Genomic DNA, 20,688 nt, shown 5'->3' on the forward strand with positions numbered 1-20,688 from the left:
GCTGCTGAAATCGATTTCAAACGTTTATTCAAATACTATAAGTAATTAAAAGTAAAGAGCTTTTTAAAATATACTATTTTCATTCTTTGAATATCAATAGCCAAGAAATTAACGTTAAAGCTTTACAGCTTGATGAGATTTTTCCCAAATCTGACACTGAAAATAATATAGTAAGGAGTGTAGGGTAAGGTGACGAGCGATTCGTTTTTTGAATACAACTTTTCCAAAAAGCATTATTTTTTAAAAGTGTAAAAGCAGAAAGTCGCTTACATCTACTGGGCATATTTCTGTAAAAGTACGATTCGAAATTCCAACGTAGCAAAAATTCCACAGCGTTTGGCGTAAACCATCCTTTTTACAGAGAAAAAAATATTTAATTTACGGAAAAGTTATTTTGCATACGGAAAAGAAAGAAGTAATAAGATAATAGCCATACTTACTGAAAAAGAAATTGGTCAAAGTGCAATTTTTTTCTAAATTAAATTAAACTGACGGCACATCTAATAACAATACAAAACAACAATAAAACTGCAGCATTCAATGTTATAGGGTAATATTAGAGTTTTTATTCCCGTTACTCGTAGAGTAAAAGGGTATATTGTATTCGTGCAAATATATGTAACAGCTAGAAGGAAGCGTTTCCGACCCCATAAAGTATATATATTCTTGATCAGGATCACTAGCCGAGTCGATATAGCCATGTCCGTCTGTCCGTCTCTCCGTCTGTCCGTCTGTCTGTCCGTCTGTCTGTCCGTATGAACGCTGAGATCTCGGAAACTATAAATGCTAGAGGATTGACATTTTGCATGACCTAAAATTTTGTCCATCATTTTTCTGGGTGCATGTACATATATTATCATTCGTCTAAGAAAAGTACGCGAAAAATATATTTGAACATTATCAGTATATTGTACATATACAGCTGTGAAAAAAATAATAGCACCACTAACCCAAAAAAATTTTAACTAGTCACCCTGCTCACATTTTTTAACTTTTTTAACTTTTCAAAACGGGTTTTAAATAGTAAGACTAAACATAATTTGAATATGAAAAAAAATGTTAGCTTTATAAAAGGTTTCTGGACTTATTTAAGAAAATCTATGCAAAACTGGAAAAACGTACGAAAAAAATAATAGCACCACTTCTCTAAAAAAAGAATAAAAGGTAGAAAAATGACAAATGGGTAACTTAATCTTTAGTTGGCGGTAGCTAACAAGTAAATCTAAGTTTAAAGTGTAAATATCTTTTGCGATTTTTGGATATAATGACTACTATCGATTAAACAAGTCAGGACCCTACCTATAAAGGAATTGGGGCCCAAAAGTCATGATATATTTTCAAATTTTGTTCGGAAATGATTTAAGACGTTTTGGATTAACTGTATAAACTGTCTTTAAAAAAAAAACTCGAAGATTTTTGGTTGTGTTATGGTCAAGCGAGTACACAAGTCACTGTATATTGCTGACTGAGTACTTTCGAACTCTTTCTTTGCTATCCTGACCGTGATCCTGGCCGGATTTTATTGGTCAAAGATTCATTTAAGAAGTATTTTGTATTCAGTTTAAGCTACGAATTACTACCGTATTACTATTTACATCATAGGATGATTCATTAACGATGTATTCATCCGTATTGATCTTACTTCAAAAAGGAAAAACAAGCCTATGTTAATACTAGGTCCATGCTCAATAAATAGATGTTTTGGTACCATGTTTTTGGTCAATTTAGGTGCTTAGAAGACACATGACTTATAAAAAGGATTTCTTCTTACCCAATTTAACTTTGCCTTCACACATTCTCATAAGTTTGCGGGCATTCATTTGTAAGTTTTTTTGACGAGCCCTATGCCCTTGTAAATGTGTTTCGCATTTCGGATAGGATTTTTTTTTTAAGTGCATGTTTTATAAATTTGTTTATTGAAACATTATTCAACTATTAAAATATTCGCTATTTTTTTAAGCACGTGTTTTAGTTTAGTTTTGGCCCTGATAAGATTCTTTGTGCTTTGTGATATAACATTTTTGAAGGAAAAGTGGGCCAGGACTCGGTTTTTCTGTGTTATCCTTTAAAGTTTATGCCATTCTTAATGAAGATGATCCAAAACCTAACCAGTCCAACCGGTTTTCATGACCTTTTTCCATCCAATATGTTTCTTTTTTGAATATTTTTCTTTTCCGACTTGGAAAATTTTTCACATGTCCTTGTATTGCCAAATGGTAATCAATTTGATGTCTGGATATCAGGAGAAGTTAGTTTTAGTCAAATCTCATAAAATATATCCTTTATACACAAGAATATTAGCGCATCGTAACGTTTTATTTAAAGAAAACGGAAGTGGTGCTATTATTTTTTTCGGCCTTTTTTTGACATTTTTTCTTAAAATCTAAAAAAATTATATGTAGACAATATTTTCGATATCCGTATCAATTTTTTCAAATAGGTGGAATACTAATCAAGATAATAAAAAACACTTCTTATATAAAAATCCCCGTTTTCTACATATTTCTTTAATATTAAGAACCTGTGACGAAGTGGTGCTATTATTTTTTTCGCAACTGTACATGGAGTCGGCAAGAGCATTGAACGTTAAAGGTCCTAAAACTGATCCATATCTTGTGCACAATATACGGCAGATAAGGTAGTTAATAAAGATTACGTTGATGAATAAAGATAATTTTGAACCAAAAAAACCGTGTTTTCTTTGTTAGGCCCGGGACTTTTTAGCCCATGTGTTACATATACAGAGAGTCGAGAAGAGCATTGAACGTTGAAGGTCCTAAAACTGATCCATATCTTTTGCACAATATACGGCATATAAATTTTTATCTAATCGCGACAGTTCTTCGTGAAATGCAACCTAATCACAGGCGCAAACGCAAATTTACCATTATAAAAGGCGCCTGGCGGGCCTTGAACGACCAGTTAAGTTCCTTCAACTGAGAAGCAACCATTCCCGAGATGAAGTTCCTCATCATCCTGGCCCTGGTCGTGGCCGCCTCCGCTTTTCCAGAGCCAAAGCTCCCCCAACGCAGCCGCGAGATGCCCGTGGTTGGCAGCATCGAGGGCGAGGGCCGGATCATCAATGGAAGTGACGCCTCCGTCGGCCAGTTCCCATACCAAGTGGGACTTCTCCTAGATTTTAGTACTTGGTGCGGTGGCTCTCTCATTAGTAACAAATGGGTGATAAGTGCTGCCCATTGTACACAGGGGTGAGTGTCCTTTTCGTATATTAGGATGATATGTGTTTGCCAGCCACTTTTATTTTCTCCACCATCACAGAGTTCTATTCGCGATCGTCTACCTGGGTGCCACCGAGCGTACCTCCCCCGAAGCAATCCGCTTCGTCACTTCGTTTAGCATCATTAACCATCCCGACTATAACGCCGGAAACTTCGGTAGCGACATCTCCCTGATCAAGATCCCCGCCGTTACCTACAGCAGCAGGATCAAGGCCATTAACCTCCCATCCATCGCCCCCACCTACCCGACCTATGAAGGTGATATCGCTATCGCCTCCGGATGGGGCCAAAAACTTGAGGCAGATGAGGCTGTGAGACTGCAATTCATGAAAACGGTTGTTATGAGCAACGAACAGTGTGCCGCCGCCTACGGATTCCCGGTCGTGCCCCCTGGATATTTTTGCGCCAACACCAGTAACGGTGAGTCCACCTGCTCTGGTGACTCCGGTGGTCCTCTGGCTCTGGAGTCCTCCAATACTCTGATCGGTGTTACATCCTTCGTCTCAACAAATGGTTGCAAGTCCGGTTACCCCGCTGGCTTCACTCGTGTTACCAGCTTCTTAAAATGGATCACGGAAACCACCGGCATAAAAACAAATCCGTTTTAAAAAATTTATTCTACATTTCAACAGGTATAAATAAACACATTTTTACTCAACAAAATTGAGAGCGATTTATACTTGATTTCGGATAGTATTTTATGGGCTTATTTTAAGAATAAAACAAGAGAGAACGCTTTAGTCGGGTGTCCCGACTATCAAATACCCGTTAAAAAAGAGTGCTAAAAAGAGTGCGAGGGAGATAGAGATATACAATTTTGATTAGACATAACTTTTAACGAATGGTCCGATTTGAAAAATTTCTTCTACATTTCAATAGGTATAAATATACACAACAAAATTGCATTTATACTTCTCCGAAGTCTTGAAAGATGTGGGCGACAGACACCTTTTAATATGGTTAGAGCGTTAGAGGGATGTTGCGCTCGGCTGAAACACCTTAATTCCCACCTTTATGTATCTCTATATTTGCGTTAAAGATAAGATTGGTTGAATTGTGTGGGGATAGCAAGAACTTAGGTATTAACACACAAATCTTTAAAGTCTTTCATCCTGCTGTCAATGTCTCCCCAGTTGAACTGAGTCTACCACTTGCACAACTATTGACCAATTTGTTACGCTTTTCATTTCGACCATTTGCACCTGCAGCGCTTGATTAAATTCTGGCTTTTGGCCGCCTCCGAAAGGGTCATCAAAAATGCATGTAACTTGCAAAGACGGGGCCCAAAAAGAACCCTATCCCTTTTCCGCCAACTCCAAGGCGAGAAATCATAAAGTTGGCCACGTGCCGCAAGCTAGCTGCTTCAACTCTAACCCACTCACTCCATTGTAATTTTTCGGCTTTCTTGAGCATAAATTATGCGCAACTCAGGCGTTCGCCCGGTCAATTTTGGCACCTGGCTGAAGGCGGTCGAAGGTCTTACAACAGCGTAGTAATCTCGCAATGAAAGTGTTGTAGTGCTGGGGAGCTAAAGCTGCTCTATATAAGTATCTTGGCCCCATGTAAACATTTAAACCGTTTTGCGGCCTCTTGGGTTCGCCATGTAATTGAAATTGCGCGGCGTACGCGGCATTAAGTCATAAAAGCAACAACTACAGGCCACTGCTCAGCTACCCAGCAAAAAAAAAACAAGTTTGTCACACTCTGAGGCCAGGCACGTACTCGCCAAGAGGTCAAAACGCACTCTGGACATGATAAACCCGCGAGCAAATTGTGAAACTTGTCCGTTTCTGTCCGCCACCATCATCATTATTATCATCATCTTGGAGCCCTGTGTCACTACTGTGTGGGTAATAAAAGCAGCGTACTTAGAACAAGTTAACACAGAAACCGAAACGAGGAAAATTCCTGTTCAGGCAACAAAAATTTAATTAAGGTTTTCGGGGTAAACGTTTTTATTTTCAGGCGCTACTTCAGGGGTCACAAAAAAGAACAGCATCTGATTGTGTAATACAATCTATATAGAGAACGTTGACTTTGTTACGTTTATGGCAATTTTGTATGAGGGGATTACACCAAATATTATGTCACCTTTATGGGTTTTTGTGTGAATATGTGGGAGAATTTTTAGACTGGAAAAAAGTTAACTTTAATTATTGGGAAAAATAAGTGGAAAATTAATACATAAATATTTTAAAATGATTTTTTGAGTTTAGTTAAATAATTGTAAAATTCCTTATAAAAACCCAGTAATCTCTTGATGACTTCTGCCCGCCTACTAAAGCTTTTGAAAGGACTCTGCTAAAACAAGATCCATCCTTTGGCACATCCTTTCCCAGCGGCTTCTTTTCGCTCCCTCTTGTCATCCTCGAAAGGCTCCCTCTCGAAATTTGATCTTTTTGCCGTGATAAGAAAAATCGAGGGATAAGAAGGCGCAAAGCATAAACACGCTCGAGGAAATGCCCGGGCAATTGCCGGGCCCGAGGAGGTCCTTTGTCTTGGAGGACCTTTTATGTCTTATCAAGGCGAGCAAACTTGGGACGCTCAGCGGATCCTGCTGCCATTGGTCCCGATCCCAAACCGAATCTCTATCCCAATCCTGGTAACACAATACTTTTCAAATGGGATGCAGCAGCAATGCCCTGGCTCCTTTTTAAATTAATTCGCGAGAATTTAAGGCGGAGGTGCCATGCGGCGAGGTGATCCTGGCGCGTCCTGGCTCCCATTATTCCATTATTGTGTCAGCAACTTTATAAATTGCGCATAGAAAACAAACCGCCCGCAAAAGCGAGACCACAAGCATCCTTTGTTCCTCACAATCGCTGTTTATATTTGGTGCTGCCTGCCCTGAATGGCAATCAATCAATCAATCAATCATAGCGATGATCGGGTACGATATCCATTTACATAACACCGATTTCGGCACGTTCAGCCTCTAAAAATGGGGAATCACTTTTGGTATTTATTATGTAAAGGAATTTTATGTGGAAGGAAATGGAATAATAAGGAGGTTTAATGGTTTTATTGTAAAGGAAATTAGGAGGGAATTTTTAAGAAATCTTTTTAATGTATAGGTAGCCAAAAAATCAAGATAGATGTTCCTTAAAAAATAATTTTAAAATTTTGTATTTGTAATTTATGGTTTGTAACAATACTTTTGTTATTTAAATGGAATTTTAGTTAGAAAATCTTTTTCATTATTTTAAATTAAATTATTTATTATTTTTTTCCGAAATTTAAATGTAATATTAAAGAACCTCTTATTTAATGACCAAAAATATTCCCTGAAAATCAGTTAGCCCGAAAATCAAGCAAAGTATCTCACAGATACATTCCCTGCCCACCCATGCCACGCCCCAAACGACTCCCTATTCATGTATGTATCCGAAATGTGGTACATAAACACCTATAGACACACACTCACAGTCACAAAAAACATATTCGACCAATGGGAGCTGCTCGCATATGTGTATCCGAGCGATTATGTATCTGTATCTGCAACTGTTTTCGGTTTCCGGTTCGTTTCTGTGTTCCCCAGCTCGTGCCGCCGAAGAGGGAAATGCTTAGGCCAAACAAAATACAACAAGTACGCAGTGGAAAACAAGAAAAATTATCTAGTAATTGCATAATTAAGAGGGTAACTGCTTAGTTTTAATTTGTGTAAATTGCCCGTCTGATACGGATCGCGCGTGTTTCCAAAGCGAGGGATTATTAATTGAATTAGCGCCTCGCTGGCGAAGAAGAGGATACTCCTCTTACGAGATCTGTATCTCTGTGATCTGGTCAGCTAATTAGCCGCAAGCCCCAGCTCACAATTTCAGGCAGGAAGTTGACAGCCCAATTGACATGCTTCAAATGAAGATGGAAAAACCCTCCATTAGATATGATGAACTTAATGGTTAATAAGCTGAACCCAAATCAAAAATTTGCATATGACATGTTATCGAGGGGGAGAAATTCCAATTTCGGAAGCTGTAAAGTGAAGAATTTCCTGTGGCACATCCATCAAGAAATTCGCACGGTATTATTGACAAAAGGAACAAGGGGAAATGGCGCTTTCAAAGTCATTTTCCCAGGCTTTGTAACGCCCACATCACATCATTCAAGCACATCCTTATCCGCATTGTCATTATCTCTTCCCCAGGATACTTACTCTCTATATCACTCCCCCAATCGGTAAATCACGCTAATAAGCCGGTAATGAATATAATGTAAGTGTACGTTGCATGTTTGGCACACATTCCGTGTCCTTAAACTCCTTGAACCTCGAACACCCCCCATTTTGCAGGCCGGAAGAGGAAGAGGAAGCATTTGCCGAGGGGTTGTGCAAAAAAAAAAGAGGAAAGAAAACAATTTTTCACTTTTGTTTTTGTTTAATAGGGCATGCGAAAATATATTTTACCGCCATCTCACTTACCCCTCATTGTCAAGGACCTGAAACGAGTTCATTTCGCAGCGCTTTTTCCTCGACTGATCATTTGTCTCCATTTGCCACTTGGTTTTGGGTGTTTTACGGTCATCTTCATCAGTGCGAAAAGTTTTATTCCCCACATCTTTGACTGATGGGAGCTTCTTCATTTGTCAATGTAACGCGGTGCGGTCCCAAAAATGCTTTTCTCGCATGCCAGCCAGACTTGGAGTTGCCATGGGGTTCCATATATATATTTATATCCATGTTAAAGGCATAGGAGTGTTGATATGCTGGTTGTTGGGCATCCCAGTCGGGCGACTGGCCAGTCACTCAGTCAGTTTGCTAAACTGTCAGTCGCTCAGCAGACTTTCAATCGTCCCACAGTGGGCTTAAATGCATTGGTTTGATGTGTAATTAAAATACGGGAGTCATATATTTTTAAAACATTTAAGTAGTTAAGGAATTTTATCTTTAGTCATATCGTCTTTATTAATATCGTTGTAGCTAGATATTTTATGTATTTTTTTGTGATTTAATTTTTTAGTTAAATTCAAGGTGGTTTCCAGTTATAATGTATTCATAATTTTCGAATTTCGACTGTTTGTCTACACGTTTTTATTAAAGGACTATATATAAGATATCTGGGAAACTGTAATAAATGTACATTATTCTAGAATTGTAACATGTAGATCAAAATATATCACACACTCCAAAAATCATTATCAATTTTTCACGGACAAACTGAAGACGTCAGTCAAAAAATAAGTCTTATTGTTGATGTTTCAATGTAGAGCCATTTACTACCATCAGTACAGGACTTTTAGTTACAGCTTAAAAAGTATCGATGTTTTCGATATTTGGACAATATCGATTCGATAATATCGACGTTTGGAAGGCAAAGCTCAAAATAAATATCGAGAAATAGCAAATTTCAAGCTTAACTTTTAGTCCTGCTTTAATCCCTTCACCCTTTTTCCCTTTATAACCTATAATCCCGGGACCACTGTTCACTCCCCTGTAAAGAGAGCGTGTAAAAACCCGTCAAATGCCAGAAATACCAAAAACAGAGCAATGCGAATCGATGCGATCAGAGTTGTTAGCTCGATACGTTGGAGGTTTTGATTTGCAGAGCCATCGTCATTGTCATCATCATCATCATCGTCATCACTTGGGACATATTGGTGACGCTAAGCGGCGAGGCACGTAAAAAAAAGAGTTCGCGGAAAATACGCGATGCGCGGGGACTTTGGGGGATAGGTTTTCTTATACAGCGGATGACGCGCCTGGCGGTCTGGTCGATGCGAATGGATCGTAGTGGAGTGCATGTGCGGCCGGCCGAAAACGATCAATGAAGTCTCCTCTCGTGGCTTTCGATTGTTGCCGGCAATTCCGATGGCCAAGTTTTTTTTTCTTTTTTCGTTGTGTAGTTGCTGTTTTCCTTCGGACGTTTTGGCATTTGCGGCATGGCGCTAATTAACAACTGCCGGTGCTTTTTAGCTCTTTAGCTTGGGGGCAATTGTTTTAGCCTGATGATAAACATTTTTATTGATTTGTGATGATTGCCGACAGGTGCAGAGATATATCGACTTGGCATAGGAATCGGTCGGTGCCTTTTTGTCCGCTGCAATTTATTAAATGCGATTTATTTGCAATTGCTTCCCAGAAGCAGGAGGTGCTGCGAGATTAGACCTACGATCCCCAACCAGTTTGGAGCGTTCCGGGAAACAGAAGCGTCATATGCTTGGTAATTGCCACCGGTCTTGCAGATAGAGATCACCCAACCGAGATGCCAATTTGTCGCTTTTCGTCTGGCGAAACTCAAGGGGCTTCACGGGTTACCCTGTTGCGCACCTTTTTTATGGCCTCTACGTGTCGCGCTTGCCGAAATAAACCAGAAACGAAATATTCGCCATAAAATTTTGGTCTTGGAGGAGCCCTCGAGGCGGAGGAGACCTCGCCTTTCGTCGCGCATGTTTGTCAGCTTCCATAAAAACGGAGAATAAAAGACACACTTCTTATCAGATTTTCCCCCTCTCTAAATCCCCCCTCACATCGACCGAAACTTCTAAGTAAAGACATAAAATATCTCGAGTTTTGGTTTCAACTTGTGTTTGTTTTATTTACTAAATATTTTTCTGTTGTCTTTCTTTTTTCTCGCTTTTTATATGCTACACATTAAAAATGTTTTGGTGCTTATATAAGACATACATTCATATATAGTTAATTGTATAATCGTTTATAGTTACATGGTTAGTTATTGTTGGATCGTGTAATACAATATAAATACTGAATCGAAGGCAAGGCCCAATAACATACGAATCTATGATAGATAAATCATAATATAGTGGTAGTTGAATCTTTGAAAAACTATCACACACAAATGCTTTCTTTCTTTTTTTTTTGTAAAGACTTTCTACGAGTACACTAGGCGTATGTGTAATATTGATTATGTTTTGACATTTACTTAATTTATGGATTTTCGAAAAGTTATTTAATTATACGTATACGGTTAATACTAAACTGTTCCATTTGCTTCAAGTTTTTTATTGGCAAGATGTAGTAATTTTTGGAGAGCGTCCCAAAATTGTTATAAAAATAAATATCAGAAAACAGCAAGTTTGGAAACAGTCTTTTTAAATACTAGGCAGCCCTCTAAGTAATCTTATTCTGAACTACTGGTTTTTATCATTTTTCTAATATTTCTTTTTAGGCGCTACTGGTGGACCTTTCCAATTGCGACCCCATCTCACTTGGACGTGTCTCATGCGGCATTTGTTCCACTTCGATGTACTCCTCTTCATCAGGAGGATTCTCCGGCTCATCTTCGGCTCCATTGGACTCCACAGTATCCGTTTCATAGAGTTCCTGCTTGACAATCGTGGGACTCCGCACCGTGGGACTCTGGCTGGGTGAACTGTTCCTCTGGTTGGAGGCTACCTCCACTTTGGGTTGCGAAGGACGTGGCCTGAGTTCGTGACCCCTCTGGTGATGTTCCAATTCGGCACGGAAGTAGAACTTCTCGGGGCAAAGACTGCAATCGTAGGGTCTCGAATGAGCTCCATGTTCACTCATATGATTGAGTAATCCTCCAGGTGCAGTGAAAACCGCTGAGCAAATGTAGCAATTGAAGCCACGCTGTTCGGTGCCCGCAAAGGTGTGTTCTACGAGATGTTCTTGAAGTTTCTGGGCATGTGGCAGGATCATCTTGCAAAGGTTACAGCGGTTTTCCACAAAGGATGAACTTTGGGGTGGTAGAACTGCTGGAGGTTCTGTATGCTTTCCCCTCTTGCCATTCAAATTGTGTTTGCGACAGCATTTGTCGCATAGTTTGGCTGGACCTTCGGTGGCATCGGGTAGAGGTTCCAGGCACAAAGCACAGACAGGTTCCTGCAAACTTCCCCCGCTCGACGAGGATTTGGTGTGGAATTTGGCATGCAAACTCAGCTCAAATTCCGAATGCAACGTCTGGCGACAGCAAATGCAAGCCAGTGGCAGGGAACCACCATCACTGCCATGTTCCGATAGATGAGCCCTGAAGGCGGCCACATCCTCGAGCGGCTGTCCGCAATGGGAGCACTTGCCCGACTGCCCCACCTTCGAGTGCTGCAGTTTGTGCTCCGCTAGGATGGCTGGCGAGGGGAATACCTCATCGCATATTAAGCACTTGTGCTTGCCTGTCGAATTGTGACAGCTCTTCATGTGTTGCTCAAGTTCGGCGCGGGATTTAAAGTTCCCAGCGCAGTAGGCACATCGCAGACTCACTCCTGTCTTCAGGTTATGGGCCAATTTGCGATGCGAGTGAAGTTCCGCCTCGCTACGCAAATCCTGTCGCTCGCACATTCCGCAACTGAAGGTGGCAGTCGGAGGATTTTGTGGCGGGGGTGGTGGTGCTGCTGCGGATGCCTGGGAAGCCTGAGTTGACTGGGGGTTACTAGTTACATCGCCCGCTGGTGAAGTGGACTTGGCGGCATACATCTCCATCAGATATCGCTGACTCAGGCCGTACATTAAAGCCGGATGTGGGGAGGTTTGGGTTTTTAGGGCATTTGTGTCTACCTGAAGGGGACTGTAGAATTTGTTGCTCGAAGGTGGAGGTGCTGGTCCTGATCCTCCTCCTCCTGAGCCTGCTCCTCCTCCCCCAAACAAACCCTTGAATGCCACATTGTAGTCGATGATGCTGCTGTTGTTATTCGTGGCCGCTGCTGCCGCCGCCGCTGCCGCCAAAGGAGGCAGCAAAGCATTCACATAGAGACTGCCCATGTTGGGTGAGCTGGCCTCCTTGTCCTTGACCCCACCATGCTGACTCTGCATGTGACGATCGAGGAGGAACTCCACATGGAAGGTCTCCGGGCAGGAGGGACATCTAAACTGGCGAGCATGGGCGGCCAAATGGAAGTGCATCTCCAGCTCCGAAGAGCAGACGGCGCGACAGAACATGCACTGCAAAGGGTTAGCGGGCGCATTAGAATTGGCGCCCAACGTGGGGTGTCCGCTTAACTGGTGACGTGTCTTGACATGCACATGGAACTCGGCATCGGATCGAAAGAGCTCCAAACAGGCGCTGCAGCGGAGGAGCTTCGTCTCCTGACTATGAGAACAAGCCAAATGCAACTGCATGGCCATGCGACTCTCACAAACCTCCGAGCACAAGGAGCACTTGAGCAGGGTGAGCACGTGCTCCGCCAGCAAATGTTGCTGCAGATCCTCCGACTTGGCAAAGCTCTTGCCGCACGACGAACTGCAGTTGAACTCGGAGCCGGTGATCAGGAAGTGACCCACCACATGTCGCTCGAACTCCGATTGCTCTGGTAAACTTAAACCGCAATGCGGACAAATCAGTTGCATGCCCTCGGCAATGTGACTCTTCAGGTGATTCCTGAAGCTCTCAAAGTCGGGTAATCCCGCGTTGCACTGATTGCAGAAGAAGACCCCCGGTGGAGCCGAAGGAGGTGGTAATTGATTCTGAGTCTGAGGATTAGGTGTCACTGGTCGCCGCTTGTTGCTGCTCAAATCCGTGGGCAGATCCTCCTCCGCGGGTCGTGAATCCCTCTCCGGACTGCCCAAATCCGGTTTAATCTTGGGCATATCCATGGCCAATCGTGGACTAAAAGTGCCCGCGGTGGCCAGGCGATTGAAGTGCTCGTAATAGGAGTTCGGGCTGCTCAATCGATCCATGTGGGTGGCTCGCATGTGCTGGAAGAGACCGGCGATGTTGCCAAACTTCATGGTGCAGTACTCGCAGCTCAGCTGGAAGCCCTCGGAATCCGGGGTCTTCACCGTCTGCTCGTGGACACTCTGGAGATGGGCATTCAGTTGCTCCAGGCTACTGAACTCCGCGACCTTGGGACAGTAGCTGCATCTTAACAAAGGAGTGGGTGTAGCTGCGGTGGTATTTGTGTTTGCTCCACCCACATGGCTACTTCTCGACCTCTTGGGGAAATCCAATCGACTGGGACTACTATCAGAGGCCAAAGCTAGGGCATAACGTCTCTTCTGAAGACTACCATTACTCGAAACCGAGGCCGAGGCAGATCCCGTGGATCGTGGACTGTAATTCAGGGCATTCGGGTTACCACCAGCTGCCAGGATGGCGGCATTCTTCTTGTGCTTCTGCATGTGAGAGGTCAAAGCAGCGGCTGTATTGTAGCCCCGGTTGCACATGCTGCACTGGAAGGGTTTCTGGATGTCATGCGTCTTCATGTGGATCTTCAAGTGGTCGCTATAAAATAAGAAATTTCTTAATTTAGTTAAAGATCTATATAGATTTTCCTAGAGTTATTTACTAACCTCCTAGAAAAGGCTGCCTCGCAATGCGGACACTTGTAGTTCCGCTCGTTGGTATGCAATTTCTTATGACGATCTCGGGATCGCTTGTGCTTGAACAGCTTGGCGCAGTATTCGCATTTGAAAGGCAGGTGTTCAGCGTGGCTCTGTAAGGAAAATTTCGGAAAATCCCATTAGCATAAAGATAATCTCAGCAATTAGGCAGAGGCTATTTGAAATTCTTAGAAGTGTCCCAGTTGTCTACCCCAGCTAAAAGTTGCGATGACAACGATGACGACGACGACTCCTGGCTTGAATTTATAGATGCGTCAATCTGAATCTGAATCTGCATACCGACTGACTCGACTCGGACTCAAACTGAAAACTCAGGCCCAGACGAGTAGGTGTTTCACTTGCGACTCGTGGCTTGTGGACAAAATTCATCTAAATGCGCAACGCCGCTTGATTTTACGGGTAGCAAGGGGCAGGTGCCGAGGTTGGGTCTTAAACTACACCCGCAACCGGTTTGCTTTTTGGGTTCTTCTTCTGTCAGCGGCAAGGCGGCTTTGAACTTTGAGAGCGGCAAAACAAAAAATTAGCCCATTTGTATGCAGCCCCCCAGTTTGGAGTGCCTTAAAATTGCACAATATATGATGAGTTAGCCGGGTTGGTCGCATCCAGAGAGCGCAAAACTTCTCGTGTTGGTTATGGTTTTTTAAACTGTCGCTCCAATCGCCATCGCCATCAACATCCCATGAGCTTTATAAGACCGAATTCCGAACCGTACCGGCTGGATCATCCAGGCGCTAGGATCAAAGCCCGAGCGCTACATGTTAGACCCTGGTCGACGATTAAGATCTCGCTGGTCGGTAGTCCTAAACAGCAGTTGCAATTGGGTTAACAAGTTGCTGATGTCATGGGCGGTGTTGGCAGTTCAAAAAGCATTTAAGCCGAATTAGAATTATGGCAAGGGGTATGTGGGTGAAAAGCGGTCTCCACAAAGGCTTTGGGCCTGCGGTCTTTGATGTTACGATCTTAGCCGAAGAGTGTTAGACAAATGATACAAGTCCGAAAGCTCTGAGTGATACACTTGATCCTAATTTGCATTATAAAGAATGTTATACTTGATATTAGAGATATTTTATAGCCTATTTACACTAGGGTAAAGTTAATGAGTATTTAGTATTTCTACATTTTTTTTTTTATTTTTCGGTATATTTTGTATTTATTTAATAAATAAACCACAAAACCTATCTGTCATAGACCGATATTTGGAGTTAACCCAGTGGAAACACTTTTTTGGAGTAATCGGGCTACCGGCACACTCGATAGGTTACCCCACATAGTGTGACTAGACTATTAGTCTGCTTCAGATTATACAAACAATCAGTTTCTATATTGTAAGTAACCCTTAGATCTTACACCTTTACCACTTTCATTTTCAATTAACAAAAAGAAAACCCACAAGAAAATCAATGAAACCACCTAAGATTGTCAATCAAAGCTCAGCCTTGAAGCCTCGACGCCCTGAGTGTCTAAAGGTGTCCCAATAATTTAGAAGTCTGTCACCTAAGAGGGCAAATGTCAATCAAGGAGAGACACCCAGCCTCGAAAATAGAATAAGCGCCTTACGAAGCTGTCAGGATGGTAATTAAGAACTTTTCCCGGCCACCCACTAGTGAGTGTGCCACCCACCCTTTAGATGGAGTTCCCTGCCCCCTTCGAACTTTGAACCCTTTTATGCGGAGAGAGAGACTCACCTGTACGTGATGCTTTAAGTAGCCGAGCCGCGGAAATGTCTTTTCGCAGAACTGGCACTGATAGGAGCCGTCGCCGCGACTTTTAATCCCCTCTCCTGTCAACTTATCAAACTTGGAGACTGCTCCAGTGGATCCTGCACTGCCGTTGGCTCCCATTTTGGCTTCCTTATTGATTTTCCGCAGCTTGTTGGCTATCTTCAGTGCCTGTTGATGATGGTAGTGATGATGGTGATGGAAATGGGGCAATCGTTTGGGCTTGGGCAACTCCCCGCCTTCAGATCCACCATTCATCTTGCCCTCAATGGGATGATCCTCCTGACCAGCGGTTGTTAGAGCTCCAGGCAAATGATGTGAATTAGGAGTCATGGTGCCGTCAGAAATACTAGGCGAATAACTGGACGATGTGTGGGTACTGTACATATCTGAAAGTAAATGAAAAATGAAAACATAATTAGTAATCAGGGAATTAGACACGCATTTCCTAACTACCGACAGTTCTCCAGATCATAAATGCGATGTTAACTATTTCTTAGAACAAAAACGTTTTTATTTCTATCATGGGAAGCTGTTTTTTTTATCGAGTGGGCGGCTGCATCCTGATTAGCGGCACTTTGGGGTCCGGGACAGGAAATCAACGTCGGCTATCAAATGCTGGACACGGAATTAATTCAATTAGCCGGGCAACATTTGGTGTTGACCAGACCAGACGACACCCCATTCCATTGGACTGGGCTGGGGAAAAAATTGTAAGCGAGTCTCATGCAAACTAATTGCGCTTTGTTCTTGCTGCCGTTTTAATTACAGGCCCCAGAATCCATGAGGGTCACTTGATTCCCCCTCGAAATTCAGGCCTCTATCACCACGCGCCAAGTGCCGATGCTCACTTTCCGTTTTCGACAACTTTTAATTAAGCCCAATTGCGCGCGATCTTCGCGTCTGTGTATCTCTTTGGATAATGGATAATGCTCTGGGTCTGTCATGCTTTGTTTTACCCCCCGATCGGTTGAACTGTGATCTCTGGTCTAAGTTCTACTCTAATTGGGAAACATCAAGCTGATGCATCAGCCACTTGATTCACACATTCGTCTTGATCTTTGGGGTTAAAGAAAGTTGCAAGAGATTTGAACCCATTCGGAATTGATTGAAATGTTGGTTGTACGAGAGATGTGTGTGTCAAAGAGGTTGAACTGATTGGAGAAGATGGATGGTGATTTTCTAAGATTTATGATTCAAGTTGGTTACATTTAGATTTATGGGTTAAAGGTTCAGTCTCTTTTAAATAAAGATAAGAAAAATTAATGTAAGGATATAATACGTCAAAAAGGGAAATCTTTGGTAAGACCTCTTTGAGATTAAACCAACATTATGTTCCTTCTTTCAAAAATTGGAATTCTTGGTATTTGGTAAATTTTTTAACGGCACTACGAATGATGATGTACCGTCGGCAAATGCACTTCCAGTTGAAAGCTTTTAAATAGGGTTACCATTTACTCTTGGGGGTTTCAAAAGTTCCCCAAATATATTTTTGAAGAATAATCATTTTAGAGTGATGATTGAAGGGACCTTCCAAATTATGAGGTTTTCAAAGTTCACTTATTAACTTATCAGTGATCATTGTTCCTTTCTTCACAAATCTACAATCTCTACAATCCTTTCAAATTACCGTTATTGGTTATCTCCTTGGTGGCCTGGATCTTTTCAATTAAATTCTCCAAACGCGAACTGGGACCGCGATATAACATCTTTAGGGCCATCATATCATGGCATAGTACTGTCTTTCTTATTTTTTAATAAAATATTTAAATTAAATTGAAGAAATTTCGATTTAATAGGCACTAAGGCTGCACTTTTTTGACAGATTTTAAACACTTTTAGTTTGGGCCCTTGCTGCACCAAAGGATCATTATATTAGCTGTTGTTTGTATGGGTTGTGTGTGGGTTGTATGGGCTTTCTTTTTAAAGCGCGAGGCGCGAGACGAAGGACGTCCAATTGCCGCGAGCACCAAAATGTTACTAAAATCAGAGCCGCAGAACCAAAGGCCGAGAGCCAAAGAGCCCACGAGCGAGCGAGAGAGTGAGGAAGGAGAAGGAAGGAGAGGGCGACTACTAGGCGAACTGGTTTTTATTTCGCCTCTGTCTGTATGTGTGTGTGCGTGCCTTTTGGGATTCTCAACCAACAAATGAGAAGCAACACACAGCGAACGTAATTTAAATGGCGCCCCCACCCCACCCCCACTAATACAGTCGCACATACGGGCGAGAGTGAGAAAGCTTCGTGTGTATATAAGCACCACACACTGATATCCCGAAGTAAAAGCCGAAGAAGTTGCGTTCGTGGGCGAGAGCGAGATGGCACACACACAGAGTGAGCCAGAGAGAGAGAGATAGTGCCTATATAAGCTCACGCACACCAATACACAGAGGGGCTGGCAAAAGGCGGAGCATGGGATCCAATGGGTTAACGCAGCCAGTGGGTTCCCTAATGGGTTAAAGCAGGGCGGCTGCGAGAGGGAGCGGGATGACAAATGCCTTTTATACCTTATTTATGTGCACATAAAAATGTAATTTACCCAAAACGTCAGGTGATGATGTGATATTTCACCACTTTTTGTTCGTTTTTCCCTCTTTTTTTCGGCGAGGATTGACTTTGTCGCAGGTATTAACTTTTTTGGGTTAATTAGATGCTTTGAAAATGGAAATATGTTGATTTAAATGTGCTTTTGGGTAATTGAAAGTTAGCTTGCTAAAGTTGCTTAGAATTTAATAAAAATCCGCTTAGATTTAATTATTTTACAACTGTACTTGTAACTTATAGAGTAAAAATATGTAATCTTTAAATACCCCCAATCGGACGAAAAATAGAAGGAACTTTGGTATTCAAGAAGTATGCAACAAATAATTTGTTCTGAGATCCCCCCACAAACTATCCGCCAGTAGTTGGATACATTTGATGTAAGAAACATATTTTCTTTTTAGTATAGTTTAATAGATGAAAACTAAATGAAATACCTTTTCCTTCTTCTTTTCTTGGTTTAAAATCAAACTCCATATAATGTAAATTTAGGTAACTTAAATAGTACCTCTTAAATTATCTAAAACCAAAAGATCCCAATCCAAATAACATTTCAAACTAAATTTAATACCATTTTTCTCATCTCATACATTTTGACTAGAACAAATGGTGGTAATTTTCACACATTTCCGTAAAAATCAAGGCTTGCCCTTAACACTTTGTGTAAATGTCAATTGCCTCTCTCCTCATATGAACATGACCGCAAATAAACACAACAAAAGACAACTGAAAAAGTAAAAAAGTTAAATTGACGCCAAAAACGATATACATATGAGAAAAAAAGAAAGCCAAAAAGGCAAAAACACGTTTAAGCCATTAGCGCGAACCCGTCAATGTGGCAAGCAAATTGCTGCGAAAAACCATCGTGACGCCAGAGGATATAGCAGGACATCCGTTGGCCAGAACAAGGACTGCACAATGCAGTCACTAAAAGCCAAATTAATTATGCATGCAGCGGCGGGAGTGACAGCATTGGCAGGAAAAACGCCAGGAAAATTCAACAAATAAAAGCTCGCTTTTGTGCGAAATGTCAGAAACAAAAGTTCACTTGGAAAAATATAATTTTGTACTTTAGTGTACAATTATAATGTATAAAAAGTTTTTCTTTTTAAATGAACCAAATTCAATAAAAATATTTTAAGTTGTTTTTAATTTATTGTGATTAATAATCCTAAAAATTCAATAATAATTACAAGAGGTTAAAATAACATTTTCTTTAGGTGTACACTCCGATTTTTCACCTGTCTACCCTCTCTTTCAACACTTTTAACCCATTTCCCCCGCCAGTTGCCGTAAAACTATTAAAGCAATTAAAAAATCACTTTTCACTATTTTAGCCCCAGCACAACTTTTGTTTCTCCTTTTCCCACCTGTTTTTTGAATGTTTTATTTAGGTTTTCTTCTTTTGTAGGAAGATTTTTCCGTAACTGTCATTGGCTGCTGATTATGTTGGCCAATCGCAGAGCTCTCTGCCGGCGCATGCGTTGCTTCTACCGCTTTTGCACCAGAAATACAACAACAATAAATGCCAGTACATGAAATGTACATGTAGAAAGAGATGGCTGTCGATGGAGCTGTCGATTCGGGTTTCTCGGTTTTGAACAGTTAGCTCTCGATTTGCTAATTGACTCGTGTTGTTGTTGCTGACGTCGCCAGGTTTGTCGTTTGAGTCTTTGGTTTGAGGTTGGGCAAGAGCTCGTGATATTTTCAGATCTGCATAGTTGGGATTTTAACTTATAAAATGGGACATTAACTTACAATAAAAAAATTTAAGAATAATTTCAGATTTATTATGGATTTTACCTAAATAAATTTATGTCTTTTTTCTTTTATGTTAAGCTTTTTTTTTTCTAGTTTAAAATCAACTTTTAATTTGGCAAATGGATGAGAGCATTAAAAAAAAACATTGACTTTTATTTTTTGCACCTTTTCTGAAATGTCAATAATATCAATATAAAACCAGAATATTATTATCGTCAAATTTGAACTAAGGGCAGCTGGATAATATATTTTTATTTTTGATAACCTCAAACAATTAATATCTTTAACTGGAGTGTATTTTTCGTACCAAATTTTCTACAAAGGCTTCTGTCAATTGTTTTAACAATTTCCTTTCCCTTAACCCATTTTCAAACATCATTGTCCCATTATAGCGGTGTTCAATTACAAATACTTCCAATTAACCTAATAACCGAAAGCAAAAAGTTTTAACCTTTGACCTCCCTCAAATGGAACTTTGTCGCAAGTCAAAAGACGGGGAAAAACCCACAAACGAATTTATCAATGGCCATCCCAAGATCAAATTGCAATTAAAGTTAATTTTCGCTTCTTACATATTTAATGACAGAACACGAAGAAAGTTTTTGCGTCCAACAACAATTTTCCTAATTGTAAGAGGGAATCTGGATTTTCCATTTTAAATTCTAATTGCCCTTAGATGTCTTTTTTTTGTTGTTTTCCGCCAGGAACATTTTCCTTTTGGCCGTTGAAAAATCAAGTTTCGGCTGAAAAATGGTAAAACGTGCCCATTCCCACTCGACATTGAGCCACTTTAGTCCTCCATCTCCGGTGTTAATTACGTTTGAGTGACAGTTTTGTGACAGCCCACGACAAGTGGGTAGGTTGGTTGGGTTTTTGGGTGGTTGGGCGGTTGGGCGGTGGCTGGGTGGTGGGTGAAAGGGTGTCGGCACAGGTAAATTGTGTCGCCCAACCTTGCTGGCCGATCCTTTTCCTGTGCATTTTTAATGCGCGGCTAATGCAAAGTCAGGCCAAACTTTTCACCGAGATTTCCAGATTTGCAGTTGGTCAGCAGCAGCGGCAGCAGGACCTCATGTGTCACTCGTCGTCCTTGATATGTGTGTGCTTGTGTGTTCGCTGACAGCCAAAGGGTTTCGCCAGCGCCCTCATGCATAATAGATAAATTATAAAAATATATTCCCTGCT

The 20,688-nt window shown here is 41.4% G+C and overlaps 2 protein-coding genes across 3 annotated transcripts in view; one reads left to right on the plus strand and one right to left on the minus strand.

The window, feature by feature from the left end:
* Positions 1-2,958: 2,958 nt before the first annotated feature.
* On the plus strand, positions 2,959-3,847 carry LOC108057979 (collagenase-like). The gene is made up of 2 exons (XM_044393103.1): positions 2,959-3,209; positions 3,280-3,847. Exons 1-2 carry the CDS (start codon positions 2,959-2,961, stop codon positions 3,845-3,847), a joined length of 819 nt encoding a protein of 272 aa, XP_044249038.1.
* Positions 3,848-9,753: 5,906 nt separating this feature from the next.
* L (zinc finger protein Lobe) overlaps positions 9,754-20,688 on the minus strand; it is a 31,385-nt gene continuing 20,450 nt past the window's right edge. The window contains exons 1-4 of one of the 2 annotated variants that reach the window (XM_017142529.3): positions 16,837-16,993; positions 15,174-15,595; positions 13,438-13,580; positions 9,754-13,369 (exon numbers count right to left, since the gene is read on the minus strand). In XM_017142529.3, the coding sequence (XP_016998018.2) occupies positions 10,357-13,369; positions 13,438-13,580; positions 15,174-15,595; positions 16,837-16,930 (3,672 nt within the window). In that variant the 5' untranslated portion in view covers positions 16,931-16,993 and the 3' untranslated portion in view covers positions 9,754-10,356. Of the gene's footprint in view, positions 13,370-13,437; positions 13,581-15,173; positions 15,596-16,836; positions 16,994-20,688 lie in introns of those variants that run through there. The other variant, XM_017142528.3, reaches the window with a different exon arrangement.

The sequence above is a fragment of the Drosophila takahashii genome, chromosome 2R, assembly GCF_030179915.1.
Source record: "Drosophila takahashii strain IR98-3 E-12201 chromosome 2R, DtakHiC1v2, whole genome shotgun sequence".
Classification (NCBI taxonomy): Eukaryota; Metazoa; Arthropoda; class Insecta; order Diptera; family Drosophilidae; genus Drosophila; species Drosophila takahashii.

Excerpts from the sequence above, each read along its gene's own strand:
- LOC108057979 (XM_044393103.1), top strand. The coding sequence starts at position 2,959 with ATGAAGTTCCTCATCATCCTGGCCCTGGTCGTGGCCGCCTCCGCTTTT. Across the intron at positions 3,210-3,279 it reads GCTGCCCATTGTACACAGGG|AGTTCTATTCGCGATCGTCT; the intron begins GTGAGTGTCCTT and ends CCACCATCACAG.